Source organism: Thermobia domestica, chromosome 5, assembly GCF_964235325.1.
Source record: "Thermobia domestica chromosome 5, izTheDome1.hap1.1, whole genome shotgun sequence".
In the NCBI taxonomy this organism is placed as follows: Eukaryota; Metazoa; Arthropoda; class Insecta; order Zygentoma; family Lepismatidae; genus Thermobia; species Thermobia domestica.
Window position 1 is genome coordinate 5,391,990 of NC_137458.1, and position 22,891 is coordinate 5,414,880.

Consider the following 22,891-nt stretch of genomic DNA (forward strand, 5'->3'; position numbering starts at 1 on the left):
ACTAGGGTTTGCGACAACCTCCCTACTCTCCGGACTTGACTCCCAGTGATTACCACCTATTCGGGGCAATAAAAAAAACCTCTACGTCGTCGTCGGTTTACAGATTTTCATGAACTTGAACAAGCTGTCCAAACATGGGTGCGTGGGATTCCAGGCAGTTGGTTCTAGGAGGGCCTTCTGAAGCTGACACATTGCTGTCAAAATTTCATAAAGATAAAGGGAGATTATATTTAGAAGGTGGACATATCAGTTGTTGCGTAGCCTGTATGAATATGTCTGAAAAAATAAAAGTGTAAATCATTATAGTACGTCCTCGTATCGTATTTACTCCAATATAAGTACCTCTTAAAAATTTATCTCGGTTTAAGAATTCATTTATTAAGCAGATACAAGTATCTCCTTAGGACCGCTGCAGAAATACCCAAATAACGACTCATCGTTGGTTGCAAAAGCAGTGACTTGTTAGAAATATCTCTCCAGACAAAATTACTGGTAGTACCTCTAGCTATTCTTCAAAGATACTATGCTTGAACTTACATGCAGTGTTATGAACTGAAAAATTAAAGAATCGATAATAGAACTCTACATACTCAAAATCGTCAAATTATTTAGTTCGTGTTCTTTATGAAAAGAAATTTTTGTTTTACATCCTACGTTTATTGTTTTTGTTTACACTCTTCATATGCAAGAGTTAAAAAAAAACACATTACCAATATTTCTACCATTTGACCAAAAAACAAATTATGCGATTGTAAGCATCCGTCAATAATTTTGGCTCTAAATTTTGAATAAGAAACTGCGCCTACATTAGAGTAAATACGTTTATATATATATATATATCGGGTGTTCTAAAAATGGTGCCCACGGACTACAGAAAATCATTCTACAAGTCGAAACAAAGCGAAAAATATATATAATTGTATACCTTTCGTGTCATCATCTGGAGACGCAAATTGCACTAGATCATAACGTCGCAGGTAACGAATCTCAAGAGAAGATCTACACACCCATCAAATAGTTATATCGATTCTTTTCAGATGATAGTTAAAGTCGATAGATGTTGACTCTAGATCCACTTACTAGCGTAACAATCGATGTAACTGTTTGATGAATTCGAAAAGCAATGCTGATGGTTTCAAGTTAATCTACGGCGTTGCCAGATAGTGAAGTTTTGATTCCCCATTGTAGCAGAAGGAGGGCACGAAGGGTATATTATATCATTATATAGCATTATATTATATCATTATGTAATGACGAGCTCTATACCATTTTGTACAAATGTACATGTAACATGGTCCAGAAAATGATTAATAAATCTAATCTAATCTAAAGCATTTTTACTTTATTTTGACCTGAATAATAGTGCTCTGTTGTTCGTGCCACCATTCTTAGAACACCCTATATATATAATTGGTAATATCAAAAAGAAAAAAATAATTACACGATTTGTTAAAGAACGGTTGCACCCTTATGTTGCTAAATCGAAAACCTTAATCTTTCAAGACAGAAACGTCTCGTAGTCGAAATATGGAGAAGAATAACACTAGAGAAAATTAAACAACATTTAATGAAGTGTTTACTATACGTATATCTTTTTAAAAATTTCATTAACTTTTCTTTTTCATTTGAAAAACATTAAACTACTAGAAAAATAACAAACAGGCTGTTACGTGTAACGTGTAACTATTATTTTGTCTCTGTAGAATTCCTTACCTGGGAAAGATTTCGTCGGACAGGTTCCAGATCTGCATTCGTGAGGGATTTTGTAGTCGAGAGTGTACGGCCATATCGGGACTTTCAGGGGAGGGATTCCAATTGAACTGTCGTAGATATATCCGAAATCTTCAAGAACCTGAAATATTCATACTTTAATCTTGCAGCAAACTAAGATATATATATATATAAGACAGTAAGTGATAGACAGCTTGTATGCATTAAAATATTATCAGAGAAAGAATTGTGTCTGTGTTTGTAAAGTTGAATGGAATATTTAACTGAGAACTATTTTTACAGTAGAATCAATTATTGTGCAAATCCTTTTTAAACAGAATGCCCTGACATTTGTGTATATACGAGGCACATCTAGAAAATAAGTGTACTAGATTTTTTTAGGTTTCCAAAAATTATTTAAAGCAAAACTTTTACATACTTTCATCAGTACATATGTCAAATATTTTTCCATGTAGTTGCCATCCCTCTCCTTGCATTTAGTGAGACGAGAGATTAATTTTTATGCCATGGTCAAAGAAGTCTGCCGCCACCTCTTTTGCCCAATTCTTCATCTGTACTTCCTCGTCAGTTGATTTTGTTTTCATCCATTTGCATCTTCAGAAAGGAGAACAGATGATAGTCTAAAGGCGCCGGTCAGGAGAATGCTCGAATCAGTCAAAATCGACGGTCTTGCACTCTTTCGTTCATCCTGCACATCAGTATGACCGTTTTTAAACTCGCGACACCATTTAAAGACACTTGTACGATTCATAATCCCTTCGCCATGAACTGATTTGATCTCGTTAAAACTTTCAGACGAAGATTTTTCCTTCACAACGAGATAACAGATAACGGTGCGAATCTCGCACTTGGCAGCCACAGATTTGATCAACATCTTTCACTGTGGCTGTTACTGTGGCCCAATTTTGAACGTACTGACACGTGATTGAGCTCGCTGGAAAGTATAGGAACTAAGCTGCACGGCAGTGTGATCAAAATAACAATAATAATTTCTGTCTGCCCGCGAGGGCCCTAGTACACTTATTTTGTCGACATGCCTCGTATTTATATCGTTTGCAGTATGTGTATGTCAAGTTTCCAGGAGAAAAAAGAAGGAAAGAAAGACAAAAAGAATGTTCCTGTAACTAACTAGGAGGTCCCTTGGCATTGGCTGTGTTGCCGATGTGCATATAACTCTCTTTCTATTGGTGCGATGTCTTTTAAGAAGCTGTTGCCAGCAATTTTTGATTATGAAATTACGGAAAATTTGAACATGACTTTTTTTTTTTTTTTTTTTTTTTTTTTTTTTTGCCACATTATATATTGCAGTATTGTCAACGATATTTTCCTTTTTGGTTCGAGAAGTCTTATATCAATGTACATATCACCGGGTTCCTAGTAGAAGTGCGCAAGTTCGTTTCTAGTGTTACTGAGTTAACTATACCGAAGACATCATAATTCGTTTCTTTAGCGGTATACGACTCATGTTCTACAGTGACGATTGTTTACTTTTTTGAAGTTCAGCTCTCTTTTCGGCACCGAGACTGTATAAGATGTGCATTCCGTACCACCGTAATGCATTCAGAAGTTCTAATGTTCTCTACTGGGAATGGAACCCGTAATAACGACGTGCACCAAAAGCGCACGCGCTAGCCACTAGACCAGCGAGGAGAGCTATCTGTACTTTCGATGTATTCAAGGTATGAAGATTTAAAAAAAAAAAAAAAAAAAGACTTCGAACCAAGGACAAAATTTTTGTAGCTATAAAATGATTAAGAGAAATGTGTGTTTTCATATGCAAACGGTAGCAGGTGACATGAGTTAAACTGGTAATGGCACAAGTATTCACATTGTAGTTAGGTTTATCATTAGTCACCATTAGTAATCTCGAATCACTGTGTGATTAATTGATTTTAAAAGCATCAAGAGAGCTAAGTACATTGGGAGTAGTAAATGTGGTTTGACCTCTCAAGGAAACAGCTGTTCTTGAGCCGAAAGTACAGCTTTCGGAACATCGCACTTTCGTAGTCATTGAAAGCAACAAAAAAATTGACTGGCTGATCCATTTTTAACAGAAAAGTTTTAAAAAATTGATTTCAAAAGAGGAAGAAGATGAAAGTGCATCCTACGTGTAACCTCCATGCACTGAACAGCATTGCATTGCTTTGGCAAGCAAGGATCTTCCTATTAATATGTTAACTCCGTAGTGCAACATTTCTCAAAGTGTGATCTGCGGACCACAAGTAGTTCTCGAAAAAATAAAATCTAAGTCAATTGCGTGAGGGACATTATAGTTGAGAATTTCAAATAGGTACAGAGTACATAAATAATAGATTTTTCAATTTAGTACAATCTTTATGGTATACAAATGGTATACATATTTTAATAGTTCATACAGATGTATTGTTATAAAATATTGATACCATTCAATTATTTAAAAGAAACACCAATATATTATGTAAATTAAGGAAAGTTTACTTAATACCATTTAAAAAATATAAGTATACTGATATACTGCTGTGCTCAACACAAGAAATGATAAATATGCTTTCAAAGGGGGATAGGAGTAGGGGTCCATAGAAAATTGTGACTAATAAAAGTAATCGCCACTTGAAAAAAAAAAATGTTTGAAAGACGCTGCACATAATATAGGGTTAGCATAAATGATCCATTCGTTTCGAAAAGGCTATAGTTTCAAAAGTATTACACTTACGCACATGAAATATATATGAAAAAAATCAACAAACTCACAAAGTTTGTATTATGTGGCAGCACGAATCCATTATCTTTCTGATCGGGTGTGGTAGTGTGACAGTACGAGGTTAGATATGCACTTGTCCAAAATAGAGAGAAAGCAAATGCTATGTGCTTGAATATGTGAGATGTTCGTTTGTTATAGCTGTGCAACGCGCTTCCAAAAGAGAGTATGGAAAGGAACTGCCATGCAAATAAAGCAGTTTACGATGGTATCGGTAATTCAAGGACACTGGTTGCTTTGTAAAGGGAAAAAGCACGTGGCCTCCCAGATCTCCTGATTTAACGCCCTGCGACTTCTCCCTTGGGGATACGTTAAGGACCTTGTTTATGTAACCCCACTACCGCAATCCTTAGTCAAGCTCAACGCATCAGTGCTGTAGTACAGACAATTGACAGGACTATGCTACAAAATGTATGGAATGAGCACGAGTATCGTGTGGACGTGTGTCGTGTCACCAAAGGGGCACATATTGAACATTTGTAGAGGGTGTATAAACTTGATGAGTTTGTGGTTCTTTTAATATATCATACATGTGTGAATATGCAATACTTTTGAAAATATGGCCTTTTCAAAATGAATGATTCATTTATGCTAACCCTGTATATATAGAATAAGAGTACATATTAAACAATTATAAGTATGTGTAATCAGGAAAGTTGGGGAAAATCATGAAGGTAATAAGAAAACTTATCATTCGTACCTCATATTGGGTATTTCTTCCAGGCTTAAGGAATGGAGCACGCATTCCTACTACATCATCTTTGGAGACGTTGGCAAAGTGGCGCAATATCTCCCTCATGCCTATCATCTCTCCAGCCCATTCTTCATAACCTTTGTCTTCTAGGCCCTTTTGCAAGCTGTAGAAAGATAGAGAATTAACGGTTATAACATTTTGCCTTTATATGAAGATATTTTGTTGTAAGAACGCTCTAGTTTGGTTCTAACATAATTCAATGGGCTCCTAACCTGAAGTCGAATCTGAATAATTTTCTACCATTCGACTTTCTAAGAACGGTGTCGAACTCATATTTTTTTTTTAGCTGAAACATACGTATATATTCAAAATGAACAGGCATTTTATAACTACCTGGTTCATACTAACTTTGCTATCTTAAATAACTTACACTAAAATACAAATAGCTGAGCAAAGCAACGTTTATTTTGAAAATAATAAATGTGTGACAGTTTCGCCAACTAGAGCCCTTCTATTTGAACTGTGCCCATTCTGGCGCTGCTGTTGATGTGTGTATTCCTGTACCTCCCTCGAAAGAGGAGGGACAATTTGCTGTGGTCAAGACCTTTCAATTATTGGATGCGGAAGCGTTGCTACATTCAACTATTTCACGGACTTCGTTGTGCTCTGTCTTATTAGCCATTCTAAGTAGCCTACGATTTTCACTTGTCAAGACCAAACGACTGAATGACAAATTGACAACACAGCTGAAGTCATTCACTTCTTTTCCCTAAGCAAAAGGAGGGTTTTCTCCGTCATAGGGCGGCGGCGGTGGGGCCGAAGTATAGTTCGCATACTTTCCGAGGGCACACCTGAGATAGACAGGCTTAAACTGAACATATTAGCTTCACCACACGCTCAGACAGATTGATTTTACTTATTTCTTTTTGAAGTTTAATCAGGTGTCCTTTGTTTTGTCTTTGCATTATATACAAATTTAACAATACTTAAATTTCTATACGATGATCCCTAACCATGACATGTAAATTTTTACAAGAGAGTAAATTATAACCTTTTGAATTAAATAAATAAATAAAAAAAAAAACTTTCAGTCACTGGTAAACACGAAATACATATTGCTAAATAGAGAATTTCTAATTACGCCATTATCAACTTTTGTCATCATATAGACCTTAGTGTGACCAACTACCGAAGCGAAAGACCAGAGGGACATATGTTTTGCTATCTTCATATAGATTTGACGTATAAATATTGACATTAAAGATGGTTATACAATTGTCCCATGGCTGGAAAAGATAATTTATCTACTACGTATCAACGAACTTCTCCATATGGAAATTCACTTATCTATATTGGTTTAAAACGGTATAATAAACTACCTGGGCATACAAAAAATAATCATTAAAAAAGTTTTTTTCTTAACTTAATGCGAAAATCTATTAAATAATGAGTTCTATAGAGTAGATATATATTTAACCAGCTCATTGTGCAGATTCTAAGATAAATAAATAAAATAAAATAAATTACATCTTGTATATACAAGGTGTCTGGCTTAGACCTTTAACATTACGAAAGAGCGTAATTTTTCATACAAATACAATTTTATTACCAAAATGTATATTTTGGTAGAGAAACTCATGCATTTTTTTTAAATCCCAGCATTAGCACTTTACACAACCTCGATATGACCCCCTTCTAATTTCATGGCAGATGTCGAATCAAATTCCAATTCCGTCCAGGTATTCACTAGCACTTCAGAGATCACATTGTTAAATTCCTGATTAATTCTGTTGTTAAATTCCTGATTAATTCTGTTGTGAAGATCTCCCAAGTTATCGACAGGAGTCCTATAGCTTTGGTCCTTGATAAATCCGCAGAAGAAACAGTCTAGAGGGAAAGATCTCGCGAGCGCAGAGGCCAGGTTCTCATCTTTTTTTTTTTTTTTTTTTTAATCCATCTTCTACGAAAATGTTCATCAAAAAATTGTACCTACAACTTAACATCGGATTCCAACCACATGAGCTCCCGCCAGGAATCGAACCCGGGTCTCCTACGCCAAAGCCGTAAATACTAGAACACAGATCGAAGAAATCCCAGTTCGGGTACTAAATAAAGACTCGATATTGTTTGTCTTAAGTTTTATGGAATGCGAGCAAAAATCTGTAGCTTTCAATTCTTAATTGATCGTCGTCAAAGCATAGGAAAGACGAAAGAAGTTGAAAATGTGAAGGAAAAAAAAGAGTAGTCAATTGAACAGAGCAACCATATTAGATGAGGATGTTACTCTGATCCACACTATCTACATAGAAACCTTTCTAGTTTTCTCCTTTTTCTTGAAACTGCTTTTCGAAATTGCTTTGGCACTGCATTCGTTCATTTAAGTACCCAATAACTAGCTAAATCTGTGTATTAAGGAATCTGAAGATGAACCCGTTGTTGTCGTGCCTGGCATAAAACCAAATTGTTTTTCAGCTACCGTAACCTCATGTCTGAACTTCCCTTCTGTAACTTTCCAATACCCTCATAGTTTGCGAAATTAGTTTTATCACTCTGTAGTTCGTTATACTTTACAATATTGAAAGAAAAAGGGAAGAAAAATCCACTATAAAATTAAATGTACTGTACATCCCTTAATAAAAGCAATATATATTTCCTATGTTCTAAATCATTGGTGAAATTGTCTGAAAACTACATTAGTGGAAACTTTTTTTAGTACTTACGAAATGGTTTCTGTTGCTATTTCATGTCCCCTGTGATAAAGCTCTTGTATCATATGGTAATTGCTGTACTCGTGAGAAATAAAGAAGGTTCCACGAATTGGACATCCATTGGGGTTCTTTCTGTCGTGCGAAAACACTTTCATGTAGTGATCAAAGTTGTTCAGGTTGATGGCGCCGTCGAAGGTCATCAGAATGATTTGAGGGGTCTGAAAAAGAAAGAAAAGTTAAAAAATCAACACCTCTATATTTACAGTTTGCGAAACTATAGCTATTTTAAAACAAGGAGTTTAACCTGGAGGCAACTAATACTGGAGATTGATCGCAAGAAAGACTGTTCCCAGTGAAAAATAACAGTTACGAACTTACCGTTATCAAAAATTTTTAACACTATCTACATTATGTTTTGATGTGCCTTGGGTTCCTTTTGCTGGTGTTAAGAATGAGAGTAAAGCCAAAATTACCCGGTAAAAATCACCAAGACATTACTAGGACAGCTAATTCAAATTTAGTGAATTCAATGTCCTTGCTCTTTTACCAAGATTTGTTTCCCTAATACAGGCGGAAAAATCTGGAAGCTCTTCGAACCCGATAACTAACGGGGCTATACGTAAAAATGTTAATGTAAAGTTCAAGTGTGAAATTGTGAAGGTCTTCTCAATGCAGATCTTCTCAGATCAATGTTTATTATACCATAAGTGTGACTACCTTTCTTTATATAGAAAAATTCCAGAAGTAGCGTGGACTAATATTTTGTTGAATAAAGCTATTAATTTCGTTGCACAAAAGGTTGATGATACTACCTGTATATTGGATGCGATAAATACTAATGCTCCAGTAGGAGTTAAAATAAATTCTAAAATATCCAAGATGGTATTCTCGTACTGTAAGTAGGTTACTTAACAAGAAAATTAATGCTTATAAGTAGGGGCGGCTTTAGGATTTTAATTTTGGGTAGGCCCGCTTCCTCGCTTATGGATACATATACACATCTGATTGATTAATGACAGCAGGAAATTACTTTTACAATGGTGTTTGATGCTATTTGTTAAATAATGATCTTCCATTAATATAAATAGTGGGAAATATATTCTTTATTGTACCTCTTAGGGTTTATGTTTTTCAAAAATTTTGAGTAGGCCCGCTAAAGCCGCCACTGTTTATAAGGAATGCAACAGAAAGCGTGAAGTTTCATCAGATCGAACAACTTATTTGACTTAAATTCAGAACATTACCACCAAAATTTGCATTCGAATTTTCCCTATGACTACTGAATGCTAAATTATGTGAAGCTAGAAACTTAACAATGACTTATTGTCTTTTAAAAATATATTTCCAACGCTGTTCTACGTTTCAATTCTTTTTCGATCGAACCACTTCAACATGCACTCTTTGTGTCTGTAAACTCATTGTGCTGTTTTCGTGATACTTCACACATACTCCCACATGCTTTATCTCACGTGTTCCCTCAGTTGAACCGATACCTTTGTCATAAAATAAACGACACGCAAAACGATATGCGGAGATTTTGAATTCGGAATATATTACTCAGCGTCTCTCCGGTGTTTCACCATTACCCAAATTCTCGTGTAAAATTTACTACAATGCCGTCTATTTTGACTTTAAGGATTTATTATTATTATTATTATTATTATTATTATTATTATTATTATTATTATTATTATTATTATTATTATTATTATTATTATTATTATTATTGTGAATAGAGCAGGACGTTTAGTAACAATCATATTCTACTGTGTCACTTGTCTGCAGTGACTATATTTCTGGATTCCATTTCCTGAAGTTCATTTGTTTGGTGGACTCTTCATTGGCTGCAAGTACCGTTGACAGAGGAAAAAGCGTTGACGATGTCGAAGATACTAATTCAGTGAAAATCAATGACTGTATTGTATCTTATCTCTTTTCCTAAAATCTTTAGGTGAACCGTCAAGTTCATAGCCGACTTCACTTCCAACTCGACTTTTGGTTTTTAAATACTTTACAAAAGATACATAAAAATGCTGCGGTGGTTCCTTTCTTCTTTCCCGTAACCTATGTTTTATTCTAGTATCGCGATTACGTGAAGACATTTTATAAAATCGTGGACACACAACATAGAATTTAATTTTTCTAATAACATTGTAAAAATTTTTAAATCTTTTGAGTTAACACCAACTGATAACCGGTTGCACAATACTTCTATAAGCACGTTTATTCACGAATCACATCGCTAGCGTTTCTTTACATTAACTTAATAACGGAGTAACTATCTTCTAGTGAGGACTACATAATAAATTGAAGGCCAATGGAACTCACTAACTGTAAGCGGCTTGACTTCCAGGATTTTGTGAGGAAATTTATTGAACGACGCATATTCTTGTCCATAAATGTTTTAAACAATAATCAAGAGTAGAACTCTGAAGTACAGGAACCCAGGCGGTTGCCTAGGTCGCCCTATGTAAAATCCGCCATTGATTTTAATTAAATGGTTTTGTAAGTAATAATGTTTTAAAAGTGTTAAAAAAAACAATGGATTATTTAGGTACACATAAGGAGAAAAAAGCTGTGCTTATATGTAAGTTAATACCATTTAAATACTGTTTATGTATTTTATAAATTCAGTAGTCTTCGAACATATAAATTTTTAGTATGTTTGACAGAAGATACATATCTAGGGAACCATTGGAAAAAGAAACAATCTTTACTGATGGAAGAGGAAAACACAAGTAGCTTTGAAATATTGCAAATGATGAGTCATATCTGCCTTCAGGAAACATGGACCTGTTATGATTATAAACAAACCTTCCTTACATTCTTTAAGTAATTATATAATATACATAGTTTCGTTAATATTCATGGTAAGTTATGGTAATTATATCATTACACCACTGACAGATCTTTCTCCGTACTCATATGTTCTCGTGAGTCCAGCTTAAATAGAATATCCCACCGCTTTATTCCAAATCTTTTCCTCGTTCAAACTTTGTATAATTCTAATTATATCAATATAGTTTCAATAGTAAAACTTTTCTATTATTACAATGTTCAAGTTTAAAATAATACTAAAGCAGTATTTCGTTGAGACGTTTTTAAGATGTATAATTCCAGAAGCACAAATACTCGTAACCACAAAACACCATTCGAATGATGTCAGCAATATTATCTTCCCGCTGGCACAATCCGCCCGTTACCTTGTCATTTGAAATTGTCAAGCAAAGCAGGATGTACGGAGAAGGATTATTCTTTTCTTGCTTTGTGTTTCTGTTGCTTTAAAAAAAAAATAATCAAAAGATCCAATATATTTTAACAAAAATTTACTTGTAGATCTTATATCTGGAGAACTACATATGGTGTGTCCAAATCCAAACTATCACTTAACTCAGTATGATGTACTTATTCTGTAGAAAATAAGAAAACTCGATTTAGAGGCCGTTCAAAAATTTTCTGGGCCCTGATCCACAAACTATAGTGTTTTCAAAACTAGAAACGAATTGACGTTTGGAGAAGCACGTGGTACGCAGTTGCCACTTCGTGCGCATCCGGGTGAATCATCGGCTGGATCTGTCCTGTGAATCTTAACGAAAAGTAAAATCTCTAAATATTGGTTTGTTTGGATGGATGAAAGGATATGTTTGTCGTCCCAGTTTGTGCATGTTGGAAAGAGGGGAGGGGGAGGCGCTATGTGTGTGTTTAATCACTTCAGCGCACAAAGAAACGAAAGACTAAGAAAATACGTGTTTAGACTCCTACTAGCGGCAACATTGGAATGTTAAGGTCTGTTGCCAAGGAAACCGTACTCCCACTGTTGCTAAAATGACGTTTATGGTTCAACCCTCGCTGGCTGACCTTAATAACTATGTGACGTAGAGTTCCTTCTCTTCAAAACAAATCTGCACGTGTTTTTGAGCTGTCAATTTGTTTCTAGTTTTGAAAGAACTTTAATTCTTGGCCAAGATGGCATTCTTTTGATGCCCTTTTTTGGATCATTCCTAAAATTCTTGTCATTGCATTCTTTTTTCTTCTTCTTCTTCTTCTTTTAATGTGCACTGAAACAGTCTTGCTGCAATCTTTAGTTGATGATCTGTTATATATGAACTCGTACAAAACTTTATTGCAAGTAAAAACGTAAGTAAATCAAATAAATGTCACAATTATCCGAAAGCTCATTTTAGCCTGCTGACATGGATATGGTCCTTCAATGTTGGAATGTATGTTTAGTTTTCATATATGGAAGAAAAAGAAAGAAAGAAAATTCACGAACTGTACAGATGTATTATACATTCGGCAGTAAACAATCGCGTTGTATAAGCATGTTATATAAAAATAATAAAAATAAATAGAAAAAACAGCTTTATCGACGACTTTAGAACTACTTTAACTCCAACACTGTACTGCGTTTGGTGACATACTGAATAGCAGCTGTATATAATGGAACTGATGGAACTGTACAGTGTACACAGCCTATACTAGCAGGATAAAACAGAAGAAAAGATACAATCAAGCATGGTACTCAGAAGAAATAAGAATGGCATAAATATTTCCTTTGTTTATTAGTACGAATTAAAAACAAATCAAAAGAAAGCTTTAACTTTTACATCCCACGATTTTGCCGGCTAGGTTAAAGGAGACTGTGATAATGAGTAATGAATGAAATGGTGGGATGAAGAAATTAGGAGAAACGGGAGAACCCCATCGCACATGGTGTTTATCCACCATAAAGTTCACTTGGCACGAACTGGGATCGAACCAAGGACCCCATGCACCATAGGTGAACGCTCTACCACTGAGCCACCGCGAAATAAAAACAAAATAGGATGAAATATTACCTCAGCTGCTTTCAAAAAAAAAAAAAAAAAAAAAACTAGCAGTCAATATATATTTCCAACATTTTCTTATGTCCATCATCAGGACTAAGTCAAAAAATTTACAGACATTCAGGTAAAAATTGCATTAAATTATTTTAAACATGGACATAAAGAAGAAACTATAACTTATTACTTTTGTACTGCAAATCACAATCTCTATACTATAGGAAAAGTTTATTTCGTATTGTCATTTGTACAAAGCCATAGAAACAAAGCGTATATTTACTGTAGGAAACATGTTATACAGACACAGATTTTTCCATGAAGGAGGTTCGAATTACATATCACTCTGCTTTGCCATATGAAAAATGACCAAATAAACTTTTTCAACAGTATTGACAACCATGATTTCAGTGCTCACGTTGTATTTCTGTTTTATTATTATTATTATTATTATTATTATTATTATTATTATTATTATTATTATTATTATTATTATTATTATTATTATTATTATTATTATTATTATTCGAACCAGTGGCGTACGCAAGGAGAGGTTTCTGGGTTTTAACCCCCTTTCAGCAATACATGCATGTCAAACGATACAAGCTTGAACCCCCCTCCCCTCTGGTGAAATCTTGTTTACGTCTTTGATTCGAATAATAATAAGAATAATAATAAAACAACTCGACCGTTTCTCCATTGCCAAATAGTTTGTGACTTTTGGTATGAGAGGCTCAGGATCCCCGGTTGGACCTACATGTGATTCTAATTCCACATTAAACCATACAATAGGTCCATGTCTTATATGGCTTTGGTACTGAAGCTACCATTAAACTATAAATAAAACAAAATATATTTTCTTTATTAATGAACTTAACGTTTATTTCCTTATAGTAATATATCAACAATTTTGAGTCAATATTCCTACAGTATGCTGAAGTATTTTTTTGTAATGACGTAACGAACCTTTATTAAACAATTCTGAATTTATTGCACAAAATATGAAAGTGCACAAAATAATTCTCATTGTAGAAGTGCCTACCACTGGCGCAAATCTCGAGGGGATGAGGGAAACATGACCCCCAATCTTGGAACTTGGGGGACTGTCCCCCTAATAATCTGATTTGAAATGGGTTGTTTGCCTAAGTTGAAACATATGGTACCAATTATAAATATGCATGTATTCAGATTTCAGAGTGTGTTCATGGCACTGATTTGTAATACTGATATGTACCACCACTTCATCTACATCGCCTGATATATAATATAAAATAGATTCACTTCAAAAATCAGATTCATCTACTGTAATATGAGTCTCACCTCCCCTCTAAAACAAATAAGCCTCAAATCTGTCCACCTCTAAACGTTGAAAACAACTCTGCCCTCTGATCCTCCACAGCATTGTTTTTCAACTTCATAAATATTTTGAACATCGCATAGAAAGAAAGAATATATATATATATATATATATATATATATATATATATATATATATATATATATATATATATATATATGGGAACTGTCTTACCCGTGACCCCAATGTTTAAGATAGATTTACGCAGCTGGTGCCTACAAGGGGGGAGGGGTGCAAATTGCATCATTGGAATTTAGGAAAATCGAGAAAGAACATAGTTGAAGCATTAAAAGTAGTTAGTGCATTAAAAAAAATTGTTTACAACTTTTATAATTTATACAAGAAAACGTGTTTTAACTACGATCATATCCAGGGCTAAAGTACTTGAAGTCACAACTATTGACAAAGTTTAGAAATAGATATCGCGTTCGTGATGGATAGATGTGCGAGCACCCTTAGATATAAAATGTAAAGAAGTGTGAGTGAGACGCTTTATCAGTGTCTGAAATACGGAACAATTCCATACATGCATACTGACACATTTATCATGTTATTTTAAGCGTATTTTAAAGTCACATAACAATTAAACATTTCTCCTTTTTGCTGATCTAATGGCTAGTGCTGGCGTTTGGTATGTGTGGTTCTGGGCTCGATTCCCGGTGGAAGAGCATTGAACTCATTGTGGTTTGTAATCATTGTTTCACGTTAAATTGTAGTTCCACGTCCCATATAGCCTTGATACCGACAAGGGACGCTAAACTTAAAGTATTTCGTGCAGTAGCTGATATTTTTGTTTATGGAGAAGTCGTGTAGAGGAAATAGTGAATTTACGAACCGTTACTGTTAAGAATGTTGTGAGTAGCAGCCAGGGGCGAATCCAGGGGGCAATATCCCCCTAGAAGAGGATATATATATATATATATATATATATATATATATATATATGTATGTATGTATGTATGTATGTATAAACCATCCCAGAGTTTGAAACTCTTAAAAGTAGCTCTGAGTAGGAGTATGACAACCTCCCCCCCGCAGAAGTCGGTCCTGGATCCGCCCCTGGTAGCAGTAAACGTTAGGGGTCATAATAACCTAAAATAGCATGGTATTCTATTTTTCAATTATTTAGAATAGGCGCGGTGGCTCAGTGGGAGAGCATTGGCCTCCGGTGCTTGGGGTCCCTGGTTCGATCCCAGCTCGCGCCGTGTGGACTTTGTGGTGGACAAACACCGTGCTCGTGGGTTTTCTCGGGGTTCTCCCGTTTCTTCCCACTTTCTTCATTCCACCATTTCACTCATCTCTCATCATCACCGTCTCCTTTAGCCTGACCGGCATAACGTGGGACGTAAAACTTAAAGATTTCATTTCCCTCGCCCCTCTATCATAGCAGTGCGCTGGTTATCAAGTCTATAGGTTAACGTTCTAATGACTCAGCTGTTCAAACGGTTCTCAAGGTCAAGTAAAGAAAAAAGTTACGAGAAAAAAAGTAGATAAAGCAGTTCACAAGCATGAAAGCATTTATTTTTTTGCTTGTTATGACGTCACTGCACGCAAATAAATGGTTCTCAAAAATATGTAATTTATACTTCCCGCCCTGACGAACAATGTGTCGGTAGTGAACATATATATTTAATTTTTTGTGTACTCATTTTATTATGCAAATAACTAACTTACACTCACTCAAATTACCAGTACGTCATAAGTCTACAAGTGCAGAAAAGTGTTTTATGGAATTTTTACTAAAATGCAAATAATACAATAATTTGGCAATAAATAAATGCAGAGAAAAAATTCATTATAAAAATTATTATAGATAAATTATTCTCTCTTCAAATAAAATCTTAGGGTATATTGAAATGTTAACTCTCGTAATTGTTTTAAAATATGTTTTGTGACTATATATACTAAGCTGAAATGGCGGTTAAGTGCCCAGATGAACTTCGGTGGTCCGGGGTGCAGGCTTCAAACCTGTAGCTGACTAGCGTCAGAGTGGTTCGATTCCACCTTCTGGGCGGGAACTTCTAAAAATGTCGAAATAAGTTATTGTACGAACTGTGAGGCACTAGCTTTTTAAAAGTTACTGAGTAGCCTATACGTATTGTATTTGATAGGTCTTACTAAGTTACTAAATTTTGTATTTTTTAAACAAATTGTTATATTTAAACTCAAAATTGTGTTTCTCAATCTGTATACCGCGAAACCATAGATATACAAAATTTATTTTTTATAAACAATATTTAAAAAAAATCACGTACTATCAATATAGTTCGTACCTATTTTAGCCTTTATTGGATTTTTAAGGTCATTTTTCAACATTGGAGCTATTAGACAGCTACTGACAAACAAATTGTCGAAAGTCTTATAGATTGGCTATGCACGTGCGGCTGTGGGCAGGTATAAGAGCAAAAACGTATGAGGTAGGGACATATGAATATAATGGATTCAAGAGGACACCTATCCGTGTGTCGACAGATATAAGAGCAACAACAGTAAAAAAATACCGATTTATTATTATTATTATTATTATTATTATTATTATTATTATTATTATTATTATTATTATTATTATTATATAGGTTCAAGGGTAGAGGAATAGTATTAGTCTAGTGGTTAGAGCGTTGAACTCACGTCTATGTGGTCTCGGGTTCGGTTCCCGGTCGGTGCTTCCCAATTTTCGGCGTCCACCGAGCGTCGTGAGGCAAACTGGGGAATCACGTGAATAAAAGACGTGACGGCCACAAAGTCTAGAGAGCTCCTGATGTGGCTGTTAGGGACAAGGCAACGCAGTGCAATGACCTGGTGTTCGTCGCTAGACTGGACACAGTTCAGCCGGTCGCTAATAGGTGGCGTTGGAGTGGCTGAGGCCCAGGGCCGTGCCGTGGAAAATCAGCGCCCGGGGCGAGAGTATACGACGGTGCCCTTATACATATATTCCAAACAATTTTTCGTATCTTTTTTCCTTTTTTTCTCCCGAATTTTTCGCCCCTCTTACTTTGGCGCCCGGGGCCGTCGCCCCGCTCTCCTCCCCCCCCTTACGGCACGGCCCCGCTGAGGCCCGTAAAAAGGGCTTTTACGTCAAGTAGTTTGGTGGTTTATAATGGTTTCAAGAATAGGCTCTATATCCTCTGTTAAGCCGGTATTCAAACTGAAGCTGGTACAATCCGCGGCAAAAAACCTGCAACATGAGCATATAAGTTTATTGTAAAATGACGGTCTTTTGCTCCAAAATAAGTGTGCACGCGAGGAAGCCGAGGTTTATCTTTGCGTGATTCGTTCCACTTAGACGTTATGTTCATTCCCTGTGCTGTTAGGTGTAGTTTCACAATAAACCTATATCCTCATGTTGCAGGTTTTTTGCCGCGGATTGTACAACAAATTTATCATTTCTAATTTAAATATTAAATCTCCGTAGTTTGGTTTTACTATGTAGAACGATGTTGAGTTCTTTTTTATACAACAGATTTCTAGATACCACCTGGAAGGCCAAGTATCAATGAATAACAGTGAGAAATGAAATGGAAGAACTTATCAAAATCAGTGGGAAACCTTCGATGAGAGTGGCTAGCCATGGTATTTGAGTATGGTACATCCTGACTGGATTGCTAACCAGTAAGCCTACACCTGAAGCATCCACATGGTGATCTAAATCTTCTTCGTATAAGATATGAAAGAATACAAAGTATTTTTTTTAAAAAAACTAATTTTTGCTGTGTGTGTTAAAATTAGAATAATTATTCTATTTTTGTAAGAACCAAGCACTGAATAGGTACACTAAAATAATTTTTGTATATATTCTACATACATACCTGTGACGGTTCTAGTTCACCTGGTATTCTCGTTCCATCTCGAGAGCAAAAGCAATACGGCAGGGTGCAAGCGCTTGGATCGCATTTCAAAGCTAAATCGACCGGAGGTTCTGTACTCGGAGCAGGAGCTAGAAACAAAGATAAGAAGCAATTATTAAGATTTTTACTTGTTTTATATACCAACATGATAATGAACTAATCATTGACTACTTTTTTTTTTTTTAAGTTTACCATTTCTATGCACCGAGGCTAATGGCATAGGCTGCACCACAGTGGGTGCAATGGGTGCAGTTGCCCCCACATTAACTTCGATTTTCAGATTTCCTACAATATTCCTTTCTATTTTGTAGCCTATATTTATTGTTTCCTATTTTTGGATATATTTGACTGACTTCTTACGTCTCTCGTAAGTTACTTGCTATCATACCATGTTTTTCGAGTTATTATTATTATTATTATTATTATTATTATTATTATTATTATTATTATTATTATTATTATTATTATTATTATTATTATTATTATTATTATTTAGTAAAACTTAGGGATTATTTTTGAGATCTTAAGGCTCAATAGTGCAGAGCATTCTGGCAACAATGTTAGGATGTGTTGTTCCATCCTAGCATGCACCCATATTACCAAAATCATGGCGCTGCCTATGGCTAAGGGTGACGGTGATAAAGAGCAGATTGGAGGTAATGGTGGAATGACTAAAGTGTGAGAAAACGGGAGATCCGAACCGGCCTCAAAACTTGATGGGAGCTGGAATCGAATCACGGCCCCCTTGCGCCAGACGTCTACCACTGAGCCACCACAGCCCATTGATTAGCGAAGCTGAATACGTACGCCATCTTTGTTTCTGAGCCCATTGATTAACAAAGATGAATACGCACGCCGTCTTTGTTTCTCAGCCTAGAGATTAACGGACCTGAATACATTCGACATCTTTGTTTCCTAGTCCATTGATTAACAAAGCTGAATACGTACGCCGTCTTTGTTTCTCAGCCCAGAGATTAACAAAGCTGAATACGTACGCCATCTTTGTTTCTCAGCCCAGAGATTAACAAAGCTGAATACGTACGCCATCTTTGTGTCCCAGACCATTGATTAACAAAGCTGAATACGTACTCCACCTTTGTTTCCCAGCCCATTGATTAACAAAGATGAATACGCACGCCGTCTTTGTTTCTCAGCCTAGAGATTAACGGATCTGAATACATTCGACATCTTTGTTTCCCAGTCCATTGATTAACAAAGCTGAATACGTACGCCACCTATATTTGTCAGCTCATTGATTAACGGAGCCGAATACGTACGCTATCTTTGTTTCCCAGCCCATTGATTAGCAAGGCTGAATACGTACGGACCTCTACACTAACATAATCTAACATAAACTAACCTACCCTAACCTAAACTCACTTACACTAACCTAACCTAAACTAAAGGAACCTAATGTGAACAGAAATTACCGTCATTAGAAACAATTGCTGGACCTCTTCTGCTAAACATTAGCTCTTTAACTTATCATTATATTCCATTGTGCAACTTTTGAAACTATCCGTAAATACTTACTTGAACTTATCGGCCCACATCTTGCTTCGTTCTTAAACGTACACAACTTGCTGATGTCGTCAAAGTAAAGTCCCGACGGACATCTGTTGAGATATGGGTAGGCATCTACGCACTGAAAAGAGAAAGCAACAAATGAATAAATGAAACTGACCTAGATAAGTAACATTACATTACAACATTCAATTGACATTTATATTTTGTTTCTAATTGTATCAGCTTTATATCCTTGTACGTGCAGCAATACAGGTTTATAAGATAAGAGCTGCAATTGTGATCTCAAGGGATCTCAGATTCCCCCTTGGTCTAAAGGTTAGCGCGTGCTCCTTTGGTTCAAGTGGTTCCTTCGATTCTCAGTGGAAGAATATTACAAAATTTGAACGCATTGGAGTAGTTCATATTCCACCTTAAGCTGTAGTTCCACGTCTCATATAGCCTCGGCACTTAAAAAGAGATGTTAAACTTTAATAAAGAAACAAATGAAGAAGGGATCAGGAAGTAAGATTCATATCTGGCAACAGTGCTTGCATTTGTTTCCAGGGTGCTGTTGTATCCCTAACAAGGACTTTGCTTGTAAATCTGTTTCCTTCATTTCACAAGGTATTTTAGTATTTTTTCCAAACTTAAGATCTGGCAACTCTAAATTTCATATACTTTAACCACATATGAATGAATTAAAATCTGCCTCGAAGGTTATAACCTTTCGTGGATGGTTATACAACCAAGGGGTTTATTATTATTATTATTATTATTATTATTATTATTATTATTATTATTATTATTATTATTATTATTATTATTATTATTATTATTATTATTATTATTATTTAGGAAGGTTAGCTAGAAAAAGGCTGTAGAGAACAATATATTGTATAAAACAGTGGTTTCCAACTGGTGTGTCGCGTAGTCTCACAGGATGTGTCGCGATATTTGACAGTTTAAAAATATCATGAAGCATTTAACAGTAAATTAAAATCAATCTTGAGACAGATCGTATCCCTCAACGCCTCCAACGGTAACAACAATGCTTTGTACTACATATTCACTAATTTATAGAAACTTTAGTGGCAGAGCGCTTACCTCTGTTGCGTGGGGATCCTGGTTTGATATCTTTCAAGTACGTTTGTGGTGGACAACATCGTGCCCGTGGGTTTTCTAGGGGTACTCCCGTTTCCTCAAACTTTCTCATTCCACCAATTCTTCCATCATCATTCACTTGCTTTAATCATAGTTTCCCTTAGCTGAAAGGGCATAATCGTGGGACGTTAAACTGAAAGATTTCTTCTCATTTTTATAGATAGCTCCCGCCACGGCAGCTTTATAGTGATCCAACAACGTGTACATGGGTTTCCTCGGGGTTCTCCCGTTTCCTCTCACTTTCTTCATTCCACCATTTCATTCATTTCTCATCAACACCGTCTCCTTTAGCCTAACCGGCATATCTGTGGGACGTAAAACTTAAAAGATTTCATTTCATTTCATTCTATTTTCATTTTTATAGAAACTTATAGGCTTACAAATATTATAATTTATTATATTATTAATAATAAAAAATCAAAGAAGTGTATCGGGATATCGTTGGCGTTCATAAAATGTATCGCCAGCCAAAAAAGGTTGGAATCCACTGGTGTAATGCATTACTTATCTTTAAAGCATGGTTGCCAGTTCTAAAGTTTTCATCGTAATTGAAACCTGAGAAAGGCATGCCTTGTTACTTGTAATTAATACTGTAATTAACGTAATTGATATGATAAATTAGAAGGAAGTATGAGTCTCCTATGTTTAATTCATACATAACTTTTCTCCGTTCCCACCGGGCAATGACTCCCGAGTTACGAAAGAAACCCGTTATGCAAAATACACGAGTATCTATATGTGTGTGTATGCTGTTCAGAATTTAAGTGTTACAGTCTTTAAAATATTTATTCGGACAACCTTACAGAAAACATTCTCTACAAAATAAGATAGAAGTACTTTACTGTATTTACATTTATTTTATTTACTTAAACTTCCATGCGTCTATGACATCAACTTAATACATCATACATCACTTATGACATCAATCATTAATACCTACAAAACAGTGGCGTCATTTAGGAGGGGTAATTGCCTTCCTGCGTTTGAGTTTTATATATATTTTATCAATAGAATAGTAGTAAATCAGTGAAAGACGCGAAATTTTACTTATATCAAGGCGTCTTGCCCCCCCTCCCCTCCAAGCAAAATCTGAAATGACGGTCCTGCTACAAACAATAATGGAAGAGGAAGTGAAAGAAAGCTATCTATTTAAATTAATACTAGGGCCACTACTTATATTTTGAGCCTAACAATGAAAAAACATTGAACATTGCCATTGAAAATTAATTTATTGTTTTTTGAAATATTCTCCTTTATGATCAATACACTTTTGCATTCGTTCGAACCATTTGTCAAAGCATCTTTTCCAATCTTCTTAAGGCACCTCCATAATAATGGTTTTTGAACTCATCAACGGCTTCTTCTGCCGACAAAAGTCGTTGTCCACGCAATTTATTCTTGACATTCGGGAACAAGAAGTCACTGGGTGCCAAATCAGGACTGTACGGTGGATGACCTATCAATTCTATTTTTTGAGTGTTCAAATAGTCTGTTGTTAGACGAGATATGTGAGAGCTCGCATTGTCTTGATGAAGAATGATCCAACGGCGCTTGTTTGATTTCCGAAGACCTCCAGCAAACAAATTGTAGTGTACCATTCAGAGTTGACCGTTCTACGTTCCTCTAAAGGCACAGTTGCCACATGACCAGTTTCCCCGAAAAAACAGGAGACCATTTGTTTCGATGTGCTTCGAGCGCGAGCAACTTTTGTTGTGTTTGGTTCATCTTGAAACACCCATACAGTAGACTGCTGTTCACGTTCCAGCTCATATGCATATACAATCTTATATACGTCTTTTGAAGCATCGCCATTGCATTTATTGAGCATTTGTGTTTACCAATCGACGCGAGCTTCTTTTTGAGTTTTTGTCAAATTATGTGGGATCCAACGAAAAGAAACCTTTCTCACAGCTAAATGATTATGTAAATTTATATATGCTGGTGGAACTAAAGCCTAGGGTTGCCTCAATCTCGCAGTATGTCACATAACGATCTTGCAGCATTAGATTTCGCACAGCATCAATGTTTTCTTGAATAACAACTGATATTGGACGACCTTCGCGAATTTCGTCAGTGAGCGAATGGCGGCAACGAGTAAAATCGTTATACCAGCGTTTAACAATGGCAAAGGATGGGGCTTCATCGCGAAATGTGGAAATAAGTTGATCGATGCACTCTTGTCTTGATAATCTACGTCGAAAATCGTAATAAATCATCGCTCGAAAATTATCACGAGTTAATTCCATTTTTCTATTGTCACGCAATCTTCAAGTCAACGTAAGCAACATAAATACAGCTATTAACAAAACATTTAAAGTACGTTATGGTCAAT

General features: G+C 35.6%; 1 protein-coding gene and 2 non-coding genes across 3 annotated transcripts in view; 2 read left to right on the top strand and 1 right to left on the bottom strand.

Moving 5' to 3' along the window:
• The window catches only part of Cda4 (chitin deacetylase Cda4), a 134,742-nt gene that overhangs the window by 10,117 nt on the left and 101,734 nt on the right, over positions 1–22,891 (bottom strand). The window contains exons 3-7 of the mRNA XM_081758146.1: positions 19,426–19,537; positions 17,854–17,981; positions 7,883–8,088; positions 5,169–5,325; positions 1,714–1,852 (exon numbers count right to left, since the gene is read on the bottom strand). Of these exons, the coding sequence (XP_081614272.1) occupies positions 1,714–1,852; positions 5,169–5,325; positions 7,883–8,088; positions 17,854–17,981; positions 19,426–19,537 (742 nt within the window). The remainder of the gene's footprint in view (positions 1–1,713; positions 1,853–5,168; positions 5,326–7,882; positions 8,089–17,853; positions 17,982–19,425; positions 19,538–22,891) is intronic.
• TRNAR-CCG (transfer RNA arginine (anticodon CCG)) lies at positions 15,181–15,252 on the top strand. Its single transcript has one exon. It is a non-coding gene; the product is annotated as a tRNA-Arg (tRNA).
• Positions 15,975–16,061, top strand: TRNASTOP-UCA (transfer RNA opal suppressor (anticodon UCA)). Its single transcript has one exon. It is a non-coding gene; the product is annotated as a tRNA-Sec (tRNA).